Source organism: Condylura cristata, unplaced genomic scaffold, assembly GCF_000260355.1.
Source record: "Condylura cristata isolate star-nosed mole 26May11 unplaced genomic scaffold, ConCri1.0 scaffold00028, whole genome shotgun sequence".
In the NCBI taxonomy this organism is placed as follows: Eukaryota; Metazoa; Chordata; class Mammalia; order Eulipotyphla; family Talpidae; genus Condylura; species Condylura cristata.
This window is the reverse complement of record NW_004567129.1, coordinates 1,199,733-1,220,477: the sequence shown is the minus strand read 5'-3', so window position 1 is coordinate 1,220,477 and position 20,745 is coordinate 1,199,733. Positions and strand designations below refer to the sequence as shown.

General features: G+C 33.7%; 1 protein-coding gene across 1 annotated transcript in view; it reads left to right on the top strand.

Moving 5' to 3' along the window:
- ITFG1 (integrin alpha FG-GAP repeat containing 1) overlaps window positions 1–20,745 on the top strand; it is a 216,559-nt gene that overhangs the window by 143,322 nt on the left and 52,492 nt on the right. The window contains exons 11-12 of the mRNA XM_004690317.2: window positions 17,207–17,357; window positions 18,748–18,856. Coding sequence (XP_004690374.1) covers window positions 17,207–17,357; window positions 18,748–18,856 — 260 coding nt within the window. The remainder of the gene's footprint in view (window positions 1–17,206; window positions 17,358–18,747; window positions 18,857–20,745) is intronic.

Genomic DNA, 20,745 nt, shown 5'->3' with positions numbered 1-20,745 from the left:
CACATATTTGAGGATTTTTTGCTTTCTGTTTCTAGTTTGATACCATTGTGATTAGAAAAGATACTTGATATGACTTCAGTCTCCTTGAATTTATTAACATGAAGCTTCCAGCTGAGATGAGTATGCATTCAACTTTTGGGGAATATAGTGTTCTATAATTCTTTTATGCTCATTGAGTCTAATTTCTTATTTTAAACTACAGTTTCCTTTTTCTGTATGGTTGATTGGTATATTTTTGTAAGTGGGATTTTGAATACCCTATACTGTTGTGTTACTGTAATGTTTATTGTTAAGTTGTTAATAGTTGCTTTACATATTTTGATGCTCTTTCATTTAGTGCAGCTTCATTGATGATTGTTATGTCGTCCTCAGCTTAATTGTATAAGTTTGTCTTTGCCCCTTGTTGACTTTAGTTAGCTGGAAGTCTATATTATCTGATATAACTATGACTGGTCCTGCCTTTTGATGGGGAAGGTATGTTCCTGGCTTATAGCATTCTTTTCCAACCTTTTACTTGAAGCCTGTGTAGATCTTCAGAACTCAGATGAGTCTGAGTTTCTGACAACAGAAATTTTGGTTTTGGTTTCTGACCCAACCAGATTCTCTGTAGTTATTGGTTGGTGAATTCAGGCTATTGAAGTTCAAGGAAATTGTTGCTATATAAGAATTTATTGCCATTTTGCTATTTGTTTTCTGGGTTCATTTGCAATTTATCCTTGTTCTTTTGTTCTTCACCCTTCAATTTTGAAGTTATTTCTTGTATAGTAATTGGGTTCCATATGATCTTCTTTGTTTCTTCAAGGTATTTTTATCCTGAATTTTCCATGTACTTTTCATATAGGGTTCTATGTTTACAACTGTCTAAAACTTAAGGACAGCTCTTTTCTGAGTTCCTTACACCAGTCCCTATTTTTACTCTTCCCTGCCATATATTTTTTACTTTTTTTTAAACCCTTTTGCTTCTTTTTTCTTTATATTATTCTGTACACTCTCTCTCTCCCCCTCTCTCACTCTCTCTCATTCTCTCTATCTCATCACGCCCCCAATTCTGAGCTCTTGTGATGCAATTGTTGTTCCTCTGTTTCTGTTGTCTCTTCCTCTTCTTATAATACCAATCTCCTATTAAATTAAATCTATACCTTCATAATCTCATTTAACTTTAACTTCCCTAAAGATGGTCAAGTTGAAGGATTAGAATGTCAAAATGTTTTGTAGGAGGGATACCATTCAGGTCATCATATTTGCTCTACTCCAAAGGAATGCCATGACAGAAGCCACCACTCTTCTCAATGGATGTCATGAAGACTGGGAAGTGGAGCCTGATGGAATATTTCAAATATGTATTAACAAGTATAGAAAGCACTCTGCCCTTCCTCACCTAACAAAGAGACTGTAACAAAGCCAGCTGACAGTTCTCACCCTCCACTAATAAAATATCATCTCACCCTCTCCCTCTTACACACTTTGGCGATTGTCAAAATGGAGCTTTGTTCACCGTACAAACCCTGTTATAAGCAAGTGTTTCCAATGAGCTGGTGGGTTACCTTCACCTACCAGCTATGGAGCAGAGAGGAAGAAGGGAACAGAAGATAGTCATTAAATCTGTATTTGAAGTGCTAGGTATGCCCTTAGGTGAGCAATGCTTGAAAATAAACATTGTAAATATAGGATAACTTTTGTAACTGAACTACAATGTAGAATAGGGTCTAGGTTTCAAAATGACCTTTTACATCATATGATCCTATCAGTAGAGACTGAGAAAGATTACATGAGATTCAACATCCATTTATGATGAAAACCCTCAAAAACTTGGGGATAACTGGAAAATTTATTGATACAATAAAAGTAATATATGACAAACACACAGCTAGCATCATCATTTGTGGCAAAAAACTGAAAGCTTTTCCACTAAGATCCAAAGGAAGGCAAGGATGCCCCTTCTCACCACTATAATTCAACATTGTATTGGGAGTCCTAGAGCAATTAGGCAGAAGAAAGCTTTCATATATATGAAAAGAATCAAATTGAAAAGAAGTAAAGTTATCATTATTTACAGATGACAGGAGAGAATCTTCAAGAGTCTACAGAAAAGCTAATTTAAATGATAAACCAGTTCAGTAAATCAGCAGGTTACAAATTCAGTACAGCAAAGTGACATGACTTCCTAAATGCAAACAATGAGCTAGAAGAGGGAAAACTTAAGAAAATCACCCCATTTATAATCACTTTAAAAAGAATGAAAAACCTAGAAGTAAACCAAACAAAAAAGGTAAAGGACCAATACAAGGAAAATTACAAGGCACTGTTAAAAGTAATAGAAGGCACTAGCCCCTGGTTATGGATTGGAAGAATCAATACTGTCAAAAAGGCAATTTGCTGTTTAAATGCAATCCTAATTAAAATTTCAATGGCATTCTTCAAGGAAATGGAAAAAAAACATAACTTCACATTACTTATATGGAAACTATCTCAAAATGAATCGTAAGTTAAAATGTGAAGGGTTGATTGAAAAACTATTAAATTAGCACCAAAACACAATCAATGAAAGAAAAAAAAGCTTCTGATATATTGATCTTATTCAAAATTTAAGCATTTTGCTTATGCAAAAGACATAATTAAGGAAATATTTTAAGCTACAGAGTGGGAGAAAATAATTGCAAATTTCATATTCAAGAAGGACTTGAGTTTATAATACATAAAGAACTCTAAACTCAGCAGGAAGGAAAAAAACAAGATTCCGTTTTCATGGGGATTAAGTGTGGAATAAAGAAGAAATGTAGGAATCTTAAGGCTTTCCCATGTACTCACCATGTTTAAGCTACTCTCTTTTATCAAACATAGATGTGCTATCAATGAGTAATATTTTGTGACAGTAATTCCTATAGGCTCACAATAATCATTTTCGGCTGTAGTTGCTGGGTTAGTTGCCACTGATACATGGTATCTCTCCCTTTATCCCCTCTGCTACTACCAGTTTTACCCTGCAATCCCAGCATCAGAGATTCCTAAATAGCAGTTTCTTAACTTTTCTATGAAGAAACGTTTCCCATCTCAGTTTGACTGTAACAGGCCTTTAACAGAATGGCAGCCAAATTTCTGGTTCAGGCAGGAATAGAAAGCACAAGTTTGCCTGTCTCGTTTCCCTTCTCTTCCCTCACAAACTCTCCCATTCTACCTGGGTCCGGAGACTTGTACATCACGCTGTGCCATCTGAAAGATGAAGAGAGGCAACATTAGCTGCCTGGACTGTCCCCAAACCACAATGACAAAGTCTAGCCATGTCTGGAAAATCATCTATGAATGACTTCTAGTCACCTTTCAAAATTCTAAACTTCATCTTGTTTGCTGCACTTTATTCAGATACATCTGAGAATTCAATGAACCTTTTGTTCTGCACTCTCATCTTTGTGTCTGTCTTACTTACATGCAGGCATGTATTAAAGACTGATGCCTTACACTCACGCATATCCATTTGTGATTTCTCTTTCTTCTGTATGTATCTTGTGATATACTTAATAGTATGTTTGCCTAAGATAGTTTTTCTGATTATAGGCAATTCTGAGCTTGCACTAGAAGTATAAATTCCATCCCAAATCTCAGAGGTGAAGTAACTGCACATCACACATAGCCATCTCCATTTAGAAGAAATTTAGATGACATAATCTTGAAAACACACTTTGGTATTGTGCTGTGTGTATTTAATGTACTAACTTTTAAGAGCCCATAGTTTCTCTAACACTACAGGATATTTAAATATGGATTTGCCACGTTTCCATTGCTTAGTAGTCACATGTGGCCTCATGGCTACTGGATTAGTACAGAATGCCCTGGTGTTACTTCCTTCTTTACAGCCTGCAAGTTCAAATTTGAGGTTACAAGTTCAATTTTACTTTTTATTACCCTTTAAAATTTCATGTTAACTCTTAAATCATGGTGTTATAAACCAGTGTTACCTCAATACATATAAAAAATTACATGTCTAAATAAAATTACTTATCAAAATTTCTCTGTTTTCAGGCATTTTGCTCAGTATAAACATATTGTCATATTTTTATAAATGAGAAATGAAAGTGCATCAATTATAGTACTAATAAAATAAGCAAACCTGTTTCAACATAACTTTCTATCCTCATGACCTGTGTAGTTAAATTGTATATATATGGTATTTATTTTTATATACCATTGCATACAAGCTACCAAATATTAGTGATAACCACTAACTCTTATCATGTGACAAAAAAATTACAGAGAATAGGGACAATTGTATTGAGTTTAATAATAAAAAATGTACATAAAGTAAGTGCAAATTAATTTACATGCAATCTAAGTTTTGTTGATCTTATTTTGATTATACTTATATATCCTATTGTCATAAAGATGTGTATTTTGTCATAAAAGTTTAAAATATTTTCTTTTCACATACAGGCTTTCTTTCATCTATCTAACATTTATTTTTGAATCAAAGGAATCTAAATTTATTCTTTTCCTTTTAAATAAAGCTGCCCCATATTGACTTAGTAGGCTGTTCCCCTCTCCACACTGGAATACCACCTTGTCATCTGCCAGGTTTCTCTAAGCACATGGCTCTATTTCATGCTTTCTATTCTGGTATGTCATCTTCTTGTCAGTCTCTGTTCCATTTCTACATTGTATTAATTATCGTAGCTCTAAAATAAGTTTTGATATCTGAGAATATCCTCTATGTAACTTATTTCTTCAGAGCTGTCTTGACTATTCTTGTTCCTTTGTTCACCCACATACAGAATTAATTTTTCTTCTTTACCAAAAAAATCTTGCTAGTCCTTTGATTAATTTGATTACAGTGTATTTAAAGATTAATTTATGAGGAGTTAGCATATTTATGATGTTGAATCTTTTAGTTCATAACATTTATTCACTGTTTCTTTAGTCTTCAGTAATGTTTTATCATTATCTTCCCATAACTCCTACACATCTTTCATTAGATTACTCCTTGATAAGTTACAGGTGTCATTGCTACCATAATTTTTTTTCTATTCCTTTTCTAATTATTATTGGCATGTGTGAAGACTTGGTTTTGATGCATGGATCTGTGTTTATTTCAGAATAAAGCAAAAAATGCTTTCTTCTCTTATTCTAATGTTTGTATATTCTATGGTATGTCATGTGCATAGTAATTTCACTTAAAAATAAGGATAGTCTCTTGCTATACAGTTACATCTCTTCTTTCGTTTTCTGGCCTTAGCTCATTCACCAGGATCTTCATTACAATATTAAATAGTAATGTTTTCTGGCATCACTGACTTGTCATTCTTATACAGTATGCCTTTACTTGGAAAAGTAGTAGAAGATAAAATAATTTACTAAAATGTAAGTATGAGAAAGTATTTTTATTTTTCTAAAAATGCAAATTATAGCTATTAAGGAAGTATAAATAAAAGAATAAATTTAAATCTCCCATAATCATAGCACTCAGAGATGACTGCTGTTTATATTTTGGTACATAGCACAGTCATAATTTAGGTTCTTAAAATCAATGTAAATATGCCAAAATTACTCTTAAAAATTCATAAATCACCTATCAGTTGTGTGTATGTGTATACACACATATATATGCATATATTTGTGTGTGTTTCTATTTGTATAATCCTCCCTGTCCATAAGATATATATTGTGAAATAAAATTTATAATGAAATATATTGGAAATAAAATTCTCTAGCCTTTGTACTTCTGAAATTATTCACGAATAGATTATATATTATCATTCTCATAGTAAGTCAAGCACTATGCACATAATTAATTAACTTTGGGATGTTAAATGTATATGAATCATGATTTTTACCTTATATTTGAACATCTATTCTTGTGTAAGATATAACTCCTTCATATAAAATGTAACAAAATTTTAAACAGCTATTAAATTGTATTTACTTACAAGTATTTTTGTTTAGGCCTATAATAGCCATTTTAGAAATGGTTCCCTTGGTAATACAAAAACAGCAGTTAAAAATTCTAACAGCTAGGGAGAAGTCTGGAATTACCACATTCCAAGAAAATATATTATTCTGTCATAAGTACTGTCAGGATGCTAAAGAAATTATCCAATACCCACTGAGTTCTTCTAGGCTGGCAAATAATCAAATAAGGATCAGACAGATAAGAGAAAGCTCCTGAAAATTTAATAATAGCATGTATACATCAGAGAGCCTCACAATGACTGAATAACTCACCCATGTGGTTTCAGATGCCACCTTAAATATAGCTTAGCTAAGAGGGAAGGACTGTGCAGAAAGGGAAGTCAATTAGAGCGGTTATCAGAGAAGCACAGTAGACAAACAGTATGCAGATTTAAGTGCTGCCTTCTCCATTAAAAAGAGATAGAGAGATTATATCTTTATACAAACCTTTATAGAGAATTTTACATTTACATATCTTTCAGAAGCAACCACCACCTAGCCTTCAGCACCAACCCCTTGCCCCCAAAGTCCATTTGAGAGGTAGACAACCTGCCAACTAAACTGAGTAGAAAACAAATAAATATACTTAGGTACAAGTGGGAAATTTATCATTGAACTTACAAACATAAATCCAAGCAAGGGAAATTTAAGATACAAATCTTTTGTCAAGTTTAAGCAAACCTGTACCCCTACCTCCTACAGCATTTCTATATCTTCAACAACTTATTTCTTAGTGTGAGCAACCTAATGTGGAAATCATGGTTTACTGGTGATATTTCCTATATATCTTCATTAGCATATATGCCTTCACTTGAATGTTTTAAAGCCATCATTATCCCAAGAATAGAAAATTTTCTCAAAAAAAAGGAAAGAAAGAAAAGAAAAGAAATCTCATCTTTGAGTAATGGTAAAAAGCAATTTAGGATATGAACTTATTTTGAGTTATTTGGGGTCACTCAAGGCTAAGAAAAACCTAACACAGTTTTATAGAAGCACTAATTGTGTTACATCTCCTTATTCTTTCAACCTGAGTTTTAGTTAATTATCTAAAGGTTCTGTCCTCTGCTTAATACAGGGTTTAGTAGCTGATTATGTATAGTTCCTGGTTTAATCTTATTTTAATGCATTTTCATTGATGGGATAATGCTTCCTTTTAAAGGTATGTAATTACCTTAATTTAGCATGTTGTCAAGCTTTACCCAAAAAGGAAACATTGAAACTTTAGTGTAGTTAGTTGTTTCATCTTACAAGACTTAAGTACATAGGATTTCTTGCCTTATATCTAAATATGGCAAAATTACTCTTAAAACTTCATAAATCACCCACAAGCTGTGTGTGTGTTTGTGTGTATAACACATTATATATATGCATATTATGTATGTGTGTATATATATATATATATATATATATATACACAATAGTTTGATAGAACAATAATAGTAGAACAATTTGGTACCCTACATCAAATTTCATTGGTTTCTCAAATCATAAATGAATGTGACTGATAGTTATTTAAAAATACGTACAGATGAATCAGTTGTCTAGAGAAGTCACCTCAGTAGAATCAGCATTTATTGTTTAATTATTTAATAGTGTTTGAAATACTTAAGTAATTCCTCTAAAAGAATTGCCTGTAGTTATGTGTACCCACTTGAGGGCATATTGTGTACTCATTTCATATGACAGCAATGGAAACCTTCTGGAATTATTTGAAGAACACAAGATTTTTATATGTTATGAAATTATATTTTATAGGCATCAGTTGTATCAACTTGTCACACTCATTCTTCATTTGTGTAGCAAATGCAAGGTTATTCCACGGCTATTCTGGACCTTCTTTGATACCTTATGAGGCAGTGCAGAGAAATGTTTGACTATCCTCAGATTCAGTCTTACCATAGACAGAGTTCCTACCCACAGTATTCCTTTTCTCCTACACACTTGATCACTTCAAAAAATAGAGGAATTTATAATTAAAATGACAATGCTTAACAGGAAATTAAGCCTTTATTGCTTGTTTCACTCATTACAAAAGCATTACCTATTAACTTTTACTCAAGAAATAATAAAGATTCTTTCTATTAAAGCTGATCTGGGTTCTGAGGATACAAGTATGAATAAAAGTGGGAAAAAAACAAAATATGAAAAGATCAAGAAACAAATTACAAATAAGAGAAAGTGCTAAGACTATGCAGTGAACTAAAATAAGGTGACAGGAGAGATTGGTGAATGCAAGAAATAGTGATTTTTGCTTATGCAGAAAAATGCATACAAATCAAGAGAAATAAAATAAATATCTAAAACCCTGTGCACCAAGAGACAGCCACCATAAGCTTTGGGTGTGGCATCTTTCCAAGCCTTGTTCCACTTCTGTGTGCTCATGAGTATGTGATACTTTAACTTGCAAAACAAGATCATATCATTAATACTGTTTAGACACCTGCTTTTTTTTTTAATTTAAAGATTTATTTATTTATGCATACAGAACTGGGGTACAGGCCAGAGATGCAGGGGCAGTGAGAGGACTCCCCAAAGACAGAGTAAGGAGCAAAACAAACTGACTGATGAAGTACACTGCTGAGGGGAGCAGTGGGCGGGTCAAGACAGGTCTGCGCCATGTGGGTCAGCTCCCTGGCAAGGGATCAAACTCATGCTGAAGTGGCTTTAGCTTCTTAGTATTGTGCTTTAACCTGCTGCGCCACCAGAGAGGACTCAGTCACCTGCTTTTCTTACTTAACATATTATAAGCAAGTTTACATGTCAGTAATACTACTTTTATATTACTTTGATAATTGTTAAATATTCCATCAAGTTCAAGTTGACTTAATCAATATTCCATTATTGGCTCCTGGACTACCATACTGCACAACTCAAAAAAAATCACATAGGAGGATGTCATTTTTAACTGGAGTTCATATCTTCAAAAAAATCAGTCATCACTAATAATGAATTACAAAATTTCTCTCCATCATTGTAAGATATCTTGTCTTTCATTCTTTTGGAGTTTGTATTTTTAATATTTTTTCTGCTCCCCTCCAAGGACATTCTACAAGATAGACACTTATGCTGTTGATTCTTTCTGTATTTCTTCCTACATATTCTTCTTTCAGATTATAATAAATGTTGTTTTTGCTTCTAGATAATTCCCAGATCTTCATCTCAGATTTTATCTTCTTTGCCTTGTTAAAGTCTGTATCCTCACACTAAATGATCTTTATATCACCTATACTTGGGGTTTGACCACATGCACCTGAAACTATTCTAGTTCTGTCCGTATCTTCTCTAACTGTTCCATTACCATCTCTTCTAAGAACTCCTCTTCACCTGAGCTACTTTCTTTGTAAAGATTACAAGCTTACAACTTTGAAATTCCTGGATCTGGACCTTACATTTGAATATATAACTACTTGATTGATGTACCCTTGGGTGCTGTATTCATGGACCCCACGCTAAATTTATCTTCCCCCCAAACCTGTTCTTAGTGTATTGTTTATCACTAATAGTGCTATCATTTACCTGTATCTCATTTATTTTACCCTACTCATTTCTATATCCTGTATTATTAACAACTAAATAAGAGCTACTATTATTGGTTAAACAATATTGTTTCTTCTGTTCTATACTCTGAGTTGTGTATGCTCATGAATTTCTCAAAGTCTAAATGTCTATACCATCACCCAACTAACATAAAATGACCATTATATTTCATTTCACGTTTTAAAAAACACAAATTGTAATACCTAATCCAAATGTTATAGAGACCATCAAACTTGCAAATATAAGTAAAACCTTTGACAAAAAAATCTTTTCTAGCTATTTATTTCATAGGAAATTTTAGTAATTGGTCTTAATATCCACAGTCTCACCTTTCAATTTTTCTTGCTCTGCAAAAGATGCTTGCTTCTTCATTTCATTCAACTACCCTTTATTATCTACCCACCGAATCTCATATCCTAGACACAATGGGGAATAAAAAGCCACATTTGTCCCACTGCTCAAGTGAACTTTATTTAAATATCAAGTTTATCACCTTCTTCGAACAGTTCTAATTGTCAGTAATCTGCATTATACAAACACTCCAATAATGTTTATTTCAAAGTATAATTTTTTTTTAAAGATTTATTTATTTATGCATACAGAACTGGGGTACAGGCCAGAGATGTGGAGGGTGAGAGGCTTCACCAGAGACACAGTGGGGAGCAGAACAGGCAGATCGACGAAGTACACTGCTGAGGGGAGCAGCGGGCGGGTCAGGAGAGGTCTGCCGCGCCATGTGGTCACCTCCGGGGCAGGCGGGAGTCGAACTCATGCGGAAGCCGTCTTAGATTCTCAGTGCTGTGCTTTAACCCGCTGCGCCACCAGGGAGGGCCTCAAAGTATAATTTTTTAATCAGAGGTTTTATTTTGTTATATTTGACTAACTGAGGATTCTGCATATACTAGTAACTGGCAACACAAGTTTCAAAGCAGCAATTTTTAAAATTTGTTTCATTTTGAATGGATTCCTAATGGTCTTGTGTTTCTTCTTAATTTGTTTTTCTTCTCTGTGTAGAACTGTTTCTCTTAGGTGTTGTGCAGAAAGATAGATATATACCCAAACTGAAGCTCTTTTCCTTCCATGTGAGCCTAGGCTGGTAATGAAGTTGGGGAATTAAGAGGAAGAGCACTAAGACAATCTAGAAGATCAGAACTCACTGGAGATAGAAATGCATAAAGTGGACACACACAAGCTCTTAAGTGCAGCCAGGGAGAAAATCAAACTTCAAGTTAAATGATCCATTAGCTACCTTTCTTAATGAGAAATAACACAGAAACACAGATACAACATATTGACAACTTAGAATAACTCAAACTTTGTCAAGTAGTAGTGTATTGAAAAGCAACATTGATTTTATAGTCTTTCAAAAGAAATTAAAATTAGCCTGAAAACTCTAGATGCTTAACACTAGCTGCAAAAATATTGATCTTTTCAGAGAAGATGAAATATATGGATATACCATGCATATATACACACACACCACACACATGTATATATATATATACATCTATATATATAAGTATTGCATATCATTTAAACCTTCCCAATGAGTTTCTTTTATTCATTGTAATTATCTGCAATTTTTATTTATTTACAGCATTATTGAGATATAATTCACACATACCATATAATACCCATTTGCCATATACAATTCATTGACTTTTATTTATTCACAATTGTCCAGTGATTACCACAATCAATTTGAACACATTTTAATACTCTATAAAGAAGCTCCACTTTCCTTGGCTATGACTCCAACCTTAGGAAACCAGTTATTTACTCTGTGTCTCTATAATTTTTTTCCTATTCTGGACATTTCATATAAATGTGACTATATAATGCATGGGACTTATATACTATATTATCTGATAGTGTAATGTTTTCAAGGTTCATCCATATCGTGGCATAGATTGTTACTTTATATTATTAAGTAATTTTCCATTGTTTTATATATATATATATATATATATATATATATATATATATATATATATCAGTTGATGGATATTTGGGTTGTTTTCTACTTTTTGGTTATAATGAATAAAATTCCTGTGAACATTCATATATATCCTTATATGTGTAGACATGTTTTCTGTTCTTTTGAGCTATATCTTAGGAGTAGAATGTAGTTGGAAATGGAACGTTACATGAGGTACTACCAGTCGACTTTCTAAAGGGACAATATCACTTTTTTTCTTTTTGTTGTTAATTGTTTTCATTTTTTAAGTTGTTCATTTTATATTGCTATCAGCTGTAGATAAGGGTTTCAGTTTCTCATATCATCACCAGATGTTATTACCTGTCTTTTTCATTGTAGCCATTGTCATAAGACAAAGTGTTCTCTCATTCAGGTTTATAGTTTCCTGATGACTAATGATGTCAAACTTACATACTTTTGGTGTTTGTGTATCTTTAGTCCATTGTTCATTATAACTGAGGAGTATTCCTCTGTATAGCTATATTACGGTTTGCTGACCATATCCATATGCATGTTAACAGACATGGGTTTTTAATCAGTGTGGCTTTTGCAGATAATTTTTTTTTTTTTTTGCACTGTAAATTCTGGACATAGGTTTCCTTTGTCTTGGGTAAATACCAAAAAATGGAATAATAGGGGTCTTGTGGAAGGTACATGTTTAATTTCTGAAGAAAATGCCAAACAGTTCCAGTGGGCTCACAATTTCCTCAACATTGGTCTTTTCAGTCTTTCTAATTTTAGGTATTCTGTTCATAGCGTATCTTTTGTGTAGTTTTAGTTTCAATTTCGCTAATAACTGATGACCTTTGAACATCTTTTCATGTGATTGTATTTCACTTGTGTTCTTTAATGAAGTGTTCAAGTCTTTTGCACACATTGTAGTTGCATTCTTTGTTTTCTCACTATAGAGTTTTGATCCAAATCCTTTTTTATATGTTACTTTTGAACATTTCTTTCATCTCTGGCTTTTCATTCACTTTTTGGTTGTATCAGCACCATTTGTTGAAAAGACTTCCTTTTCACACTTAACTCCTTTGATCTTTGGTGAAAATCAACTAGTCGTACATATCTTCACTCCCTATTCTCTTCCAATCATCTGTGCTCCATCTCTGTAAGACCACAATGTCTTTGTTACTGTTGTTCATAATGAATAGTGTAAGACCTCCAACTTGGTTTTTCCAAAGTTATTTTTGGTATTCTAGGTTTTTGATATTTTCTATGAAATTTAGGGTCAGTTAGTCAATTTCTCCAAGAGAAGTACTTTTGATAAACATTACATTTAATCTGTAGATCAATTTGGGGATAGCTGACTTTTAGCAGTATTAAGTCCTCAGACCCATGAACATTGTATGTGTGTGTTCTTTAACTGTAGGTATATAATTTCTATACTTGATGTAAGTTATATTATTTAATTTTTAATATGTATTTATGCATACAAGAACTGGGGCACAGGCCAGAGGTGCAGGGGTTGAAAAGATTCACCAGAGACAAAGTGGGGAGCAAAACAGGCAGATCAAGTGAAATGCACTGCTGAGGGGAGAAGTGGTTGAGACAGGAGTGGCCCGCTGCACCACGTGGGTCACCTCTCTGGCTGGGGATCAAACTTATGCTGCAGTGGCTGCAGAGAGCTTCACAGTGCTGCACTTTAACATGTTGTGTCACCAGGAAGAGCCCTATTTAATTTTTTTACATATTTCTCTTAGCAGTCTTTCATTTTGAATATACAGTTCATGCATGCCTTTTGTCCGATACCTAAGTATTTCATTTTTAATTTGTTATTGCTACATTTCTTACTGCAACTTTTATTTTCTTAGAAAATACTATAATATCTACCAAAAGTTTAGATAGGTAGCAAAACAAAAGATTATTATTCAGAAGGCAGTCATATTTCCAGTGCTACCAAACAGAGCACATAGGGTGTTGTTTAATTTTCAATTATCTTTAAAAAGTTAACTGTAAAAATAGTTTTTATTTTAACATTTTTATTACCTTTAATTTCTTTGTGTTAATGTAGTGTTCTTTTCCGTTTACCTAGTGGAATTTCTTTACATTTCCTGTATTGTCATAAAAATAATATTGACATAAATTATTATATAAATATTTTAAACCTTTCATTGAAGGACACAAGAAAACTAATAATAACAGGTATTGAATGTATGCTGTGCTGTGTACCAAGCACTAGACTAAGCCTTCTAGTATGTATTTTCTCTTTTCATCCTTGCAATAGTCATTTGAGGTAATGTAGTATTCTTGCCTCCATTTTACAGATAACTATTTGAGAATAACAAGTTAGACAGTAATGTACCAAATGTTCCAAAAAATCAACATTTTTTTTAAAAAATTAAGTGCCACTTCTCTGAAGAAGCATGAGCTGATAAACATTAATACTCTGCTTCTCTCGTTAACAGAAAATAGATAATTTTTAAACTACCCAATTGACAAAAATAAAGAACAATGATTAATATTGACAAGATATGAAGAATATACTTGTGCACTACTGGAAGTAGAAGTTTGTACACTTTTTATTATTATTTCGCTTTACCTACTGACATTTAAAATGTGAATATCCTTTGACCAGATGACTAACATATGAAAATCTTCATACAAATATCCAATGAAAAGTAAGTTTGAAACCTGTACCACATACCCAGTCTGGTCAAGTTGCAGCTATAACATAAGCAGCTGTGTTTCAGCTTTGATTAAAGTAATAGTGTTACAACTCCAGTATCACAGCAACCAGGGTTTTAAACTACAGCCCTGGAGATACCAGCTCAGGGAGCACTAAAGAGAATGCCAGGGTCTTTGAGGGAGCAGGAGCGCACAGAGAAAAGGGGTGGGCTAGTTCCATCTGATGCAAATGAGATGTCTAGTTACTAAAGTTTTCATTGGTGAAAGTTCGCCAAGTAATATTTGGTCAAATATCAATACTGAACGTGCTTGCCAGCTTGGCTTTACTTTCTTCTCAGCTGTGGAAGGAGTGTACATGCTGGTAAGCACCTAGACAAGCCTTGACATGCCGAAAGTCTGGGGTCTGGCTCTCAGTGGCCTTCCTGCTCCCTTGATTTTTACTCAGATAGGGATCTCTATGTTTTTCCTATTTAATGTATCATGTGTGTTTCTAATAAAGGACATTTAAATAAAGACAACTCAACTGTCAACAGCAGGATGTTTAAATAAATGATAGCTAGCCATATAATGGATTAGCTATTGAAAAGAGTGTGCTGGAGTAGGCAATTTGAGTAACTCCTGCTAGGAGATACAAATTGATATAGTTTATGTGGGGGGAATTCTCAAAATAGATATCAAAACTCCTTATTCAGACTATATGCCCTTTCATCCACTTTACCCCCATGAGTGGAAAGATAGAAGTTGCTGAAAAATATGTGTAGTAGACCCCAGTATTTTTTTAAGATATATAAATAAACTTATATGTTTGAAAGATGCACACCAAGTTAACAGTGTTTATCCCTAGAAAGGAACTTTTAAAATGTCTCTGATACTTAAAATGTCAACTTTTAAAATGTCTCTGATACTTAAAGTTTATAACTTTTGTAACAGTTTCATAGTAATTCTAAAATGATATATAGATGAACACATAGAGAAACTGGCTCAAAAGAAACAAAGTTTTTCAAACCAAATAAATCAAGGTTCTTCCTTCCTTGGCTTATGTAGAATTTTAATTTTATAAGTAAGCTCTTGGCACTGCCTGTAGGGCTCTCTGAAACTTAAAAGGACAAAATTCTAGAGGTCTCAAGATCCTCAGTGCAAAATCAAGGTAGTTAGTGAGCAATAAGATGAGAAACTTTGGTATACAACATTTACAATCTTTATAAATTCCTTTCAGTTATAAAATTGACATGTTAAGCTACCAACTACAGTGAGAAGGTTGTTGCAATTATATTGTGTGTTTGAAATTATGACCAAATTAGAACGTAACAATGAAATCAGTGCATTAGCTTTGAAAAGAGAAGTCAGTGGCACATGTTCACTCAAAAGATGGATCAATATTATGTGTCAACTATAGAAGACTGTAGAAAGTCTGCCTTTATCACATTATAATTTTATATAATCTCTTGCTAACAAAACAAAATAACCTTTATTTCTGTGAAATATCTATTGAAGTTGTTAGCTTTATTAGTAAGATGGGTAAATTACCTGGAAAGTATATTATAAATTAAAATTTTAAAATGTTATTAGATAAGAGACAAAGGATAAACCGTTATTCCTTTTATTAGAAAAATACTACTATATGTTGGGTCTTGGACAAAGTCTCAAAGATTTCCAAGAAAATATTGTCATCTGGGAGTTTTTTCTTTTGTTAAGTAACGTTCTTGTGAACTATTTGTGTAGGAGTTTTTTACCTAGAAAAATAATTTGAAGCCAATCATGCTTAGTGCACTTTTGAAATTGAATATTTTGTGTATAGGTTTCCTTACTGTATGGAACAATATGAAATTTTTCTTTCTTAAAATAAAGAGTGGTTTTCTTTTCAAAATTGTCCAGATCAGAAGTAATATTTTTGTGTGGAATTAAAGGAATATGACTTTATCACTTTTTTCCAATAATTATTAGAAAAAAATTTGAGCAGTAATGAACTTTCAGCCCTTTTAATCTATTATTTTCTGTGAACATAGAAGAAAGTGAAGGAATGTGTATAATAGAAAAATGCCTATAAATAGAAGCCATTACATAAATTATGTTATTTTTTCTTTTTTTATTATATTTCTTTACAACATTCTTCATTTTGTGCATCAGTTGTAATCCCTGTGGGTTTCTTACCACCAATTCACCCATGTGCCATCACTACAGTCCAGTGCATTCTTCCCACCCCAGTTCTGATCCCATTCCCCCTCACACCCCCATAAAAGGTCTCTGATTTATAGTTGTTCATGCTTACTGAAGTAAGCAGAAAGTAAAAGAAAAATACTGGATGGTTTCACTCATAGCAGGAGCATAAGGGACCGAGGTGGGAGGGGTGGGGAGAGAGAGAGAACAAACAAAGGTAATAAAGTGAAAAAAAATGTATACTATTTTTAAAAGTTCTATAAAGGAAGTATTTTTACCCAGCTGTACTTTATATATAAGAAGATGAAAACAAACATTTTTTCAAAGATCTAACTATATGACAGGAATTGTTCTTAGTACTTTACATACAGTATTTCATTTCATATTTCAATCATCATGTAACTTGTTCTTCAGTTTACAAATAAATATTGAACCTTCAAGGTTAAATAACTTACATAGCGCTGAATGTCAGAGCCAGGATCTAATTCTGGTAATCTGCTTACAGAATCTAAACTCATAACCACTTTGCCTGTTGAGTAGAATTCAAGAGTAAGGACTTTATATTGTATGCAAAATATAATATTTGTTTTATCTCAGACTAGCTGAACAATATCTACTCTACTGCCTGTTAGGGAAGCTGAAATTCCGTCAATATAGATTCACTGTGTTGGGCTTACAGGAATTGGGGTTTACCAGGGGACTCCAACTATAAAGCAAGTATTTGTCTAACGTGTTACATCCAAAGAATAATGATAGCGTCCAGATACCCAGTGATGGAACACAGGGTGGATGCTTGTGAAGTAGTAAGGGAGGAAGGACAGACTTGGGAATCAAAAAAAGCAGTAAGATATGGGGGTATTTTTCATATCGCTTTACTACATACCATTTATCGTCACTGTGAGTCTAGGAAATACTGCATAGCTGATGCAGTATTGATGTGTTAACAAATATATTTCATTTATCTTACAGCAATCAGCAGGCCTTTTTGCTGGAGAATGTCCCTTGTAACAATGCAAGCTGTGAGGGGGCGCATCGCATGTTTAAAGTCTACTGGGAGCTAACGGACCTAAATCAAATCAGAGACGCAGTGGTTGCCACCTTCTTTGACATTTACGAAGACGTGAGTTCAGAACTCTCCTGTGTATTTGAAATCTAATTACCACCTCTACCTTGTCTCACTTTCAGTTCACCCTAATTGACCAGAAATTGTAGATGAGATAAGGAAAACAAATGGGTTAATTAAAGAATGCTCCCTTCAGTGTTAAATGGCACAGAGAACAAATTCATTGAAACCACCAACTTACCAGTACAGTGAAATATGAAAGTGCCTTTATCTCCTTTTGTACTTACTTAGATTAAGACCCTAGAGAATCATGCTCTGAGATTGGCAAATGTGTATATGCACCAGTGGACAAAAATACAAAGTCACTTTCTTAACTTTGTGAGCCAGAAGTGGAGTCTAATGCCCGAGTTCTGTGACTCTTTCTTCAGTTGCCAGGTGAAAGTCATTCAGGTCCTTGGTTTCCTCCATTGTAATTATGAAAAGCCATAGAAAAGTAATGAATTCTAATGATAATATGTTAACTTTGAATTTATTACAGCATACCCTTGGAAAGTGACTTGATTATTTTAAAAAATAAAATGCCCATCAGGACTTATGTCTCCTCCAGCCCCACTTTGGGTTTGGTTTGGTTTTTATGTAAAAGGCTGATTCTCACAATTCTGCGAATTAATTAAGTCCTTGTTTTCCTATTTCTCTGCTTTCACTTTTTGTTATTTCACTTTTTGTTAGCAGTTTCCAAGCATAAAAATTATCGACAGAAATAGCTCAATCAAGAGTATTGACTGCAAATCAATTTTTCATTTTTGTACATCAAAGCATCATAAGTAAAATTTAAATTTTTCATAATTCTGTGAAATGAATATGCTAAGGAGAAAGTCAAGTAGCATATTCTCACCATTAAAAATAGTTTATACAAACTGAGATAAGTCATCAAAAATTTCCACTAGATAAACAGAACCTAGTCAGTTTACATTAAAAAAAAAAAGTGGCCAACATATTTTTAAAATACCATAAATGATCAACCTTCTTCAGAGTCAGCAAATGGAAATTTAAATAAGTATACTTATTTAAAAGTATAAGTAAACTTATGTGCCCCTCTCCCCAAAAAAAATTAGAAAAATTTTTAGGGAAAAATGCATGATAGCCTAAGTTAATGTCATCTCTATGGCTGGAAACACTTTGGCAGTCCATGTCATATGCCTTCAGAAATTCATGGAAATAAATATAGCAAAATACTAAAATCACCTCCAGAGATTACAATTACAGTGTTTTTCATATTAAACTATTCATGGTTTTATATATTTTTAATTATATTTTTAATTTAAATATAAAGTCAGTGAATACTACATAATAAACATGCCATGTATTTTCATCATTTCTTCACTTGGTCTAGGGCTGTGTTGTCATCATTTTATGCCAATGTTTTGCTTTGTGTTTTTTTTTTCAGGGAATCTTGGACATTGTAATACTAAGCAAAGGATATACAAAGAATGATTTTGCCATCCATACACTAAAAAATAACTTTGAAGCAGATGCTTATTTTGTTAAAGTCATTGGTGAGTATTTATTTTATATAATTATTAAAACAATTCATGTATTTATTTTTATTCAGGAAACATTGGTGTACAGCACTGTAGTGATTCAGAAGGTTCACCCCTCCTCAGCGTCATCACACACCACACCCACCACCAGAGCACCTGTATCCCCGTTCCCATTGGGACCTGCCCTCTCATTTGTTGCCATACACTCCCCGTCTCGAGCCGCCACTCTGCAGTCTGGTCTCTAGACTTTTTTTGGTTAATTTGTTGGTTCCTTTGTTTCTCTATATTCCACATATGCATGAAATCATCTAGTAGTTGTCATTCTTTTATTTCATTTAACATATTCTCCTCCAACTCCATCCATGTTGTTTCAGGTGGCAAGATATTTTTTTTAAGTTTTATTTATTTATGCTTACAGAAGTGGGGTACAGGCCAGAGGTGTGGTAGGTGAGAGGATTCACCAGAGACAAAGTGGGGAGCAGAACAGGAACACTGACGAAGTACATTGCTGAGGGAAACAGTGGGCAGGTCAGAAGAAGTCTGCCACGCTATGTGGGTCAGCTTGGTGGCCAGGGATCGAACTTGTGCTGCAGTGGCTTCGGAGAGCTTCATGATGCGATGCTTTAACCTGTTGCACCACTAGGGAGGGGCCTCAAGTGGCAAGATTTAGTCATTTTTGTAGATGAGAAATATCCCATGGGTATGTATCTATTTTTAATATTTTAAAACACCTTAGGAGGTTCTCCTCCAATGGCAAGAGAAGAGAAAGCAAATATAAATAAATGGGAATACCTGAAACTAAAATCTTCTGAACAGGAAAAGAAATTCTGAGCAACAAAAGATACCCAACTGAATGGGAGAGAGTATTTGAACATAACACATCTAACAAAGGGCTGACAGCCGATGTATATAAAGAACTCTTGAAACTCAACCAAAAGAACATAATTTAACCTAATTAGAAAAATGGGCAAAAGAACTAAATAGACACTTCTCCAAAGAAGACATACATATAGATGACCAACAGGCACCAGCAAAATGCTAACTATCACTCACCATCAGGAAAATGAAACTCAAAACCATAACGAGAGAGGCTGCTTACACTAGGGCCTGCTGCTGCCATGTCTTTCATTCTGAGGCCATCTGTGTCCTCATTCCGGATTTTGTACATTTCCCCTCTTCACTGTACATTGGAGTACTTCTTAGAAACATTTCTTAAAGAGGACTGGGGTTGGCAAATTCCTCTGCTTTTGTCTGGAAAGGCCTTCATTTCTCCCTCACATCTAAAAGAGTCTTGCAAAATTTAGTACTCTTGGCTGACAGTTTTCAGTCATTGAGCATTTTGAATATGTTGCTCCACTCTCTCCTTGCGATAGCATAACTGCTGGAGGATCTTTATAAGTTAGCTACTTTATTCTCCCCGTTCACTTCAGTATTCTTTCTCTCTTTCAAACTATTGGCTCTTTCATTATCCTAGGTCTTATAGGTCCTGTTGCGTTTAGATATCAGTGTGGTGTTTTAGCTCCATGGACTTGAATATTTCGTTCTTTCTCCATGCCTCAATTTTCCTTTATTTCTTTGAGTTAGCTTTCTGTTCCACTCTTTCTCTCTTCACCTTCTGGTACCTATTGCAGAATAGTTCTTGAAGTGTTTCATTTTTTTTTTTTACTTCATTTTTCTCTTTTCCACCTCAGTCCTTTGTATATTACTAACTTTTTTTTATTCACTGACTGAACCTCCCAGTTGGTCTATTCTGTTTCCATAGCGTTTTGTGGGATCTCATCTATTGTGCTCTGTACATTCTGTTCTCTATTATTTTCTAGTTTAAAGTTTCTATTTCAGTTTCGTGTTCATTAATTTTATTTCTCAGGTCATCCTTTTTTCTGAATTTTGTTACCTTTGATTAA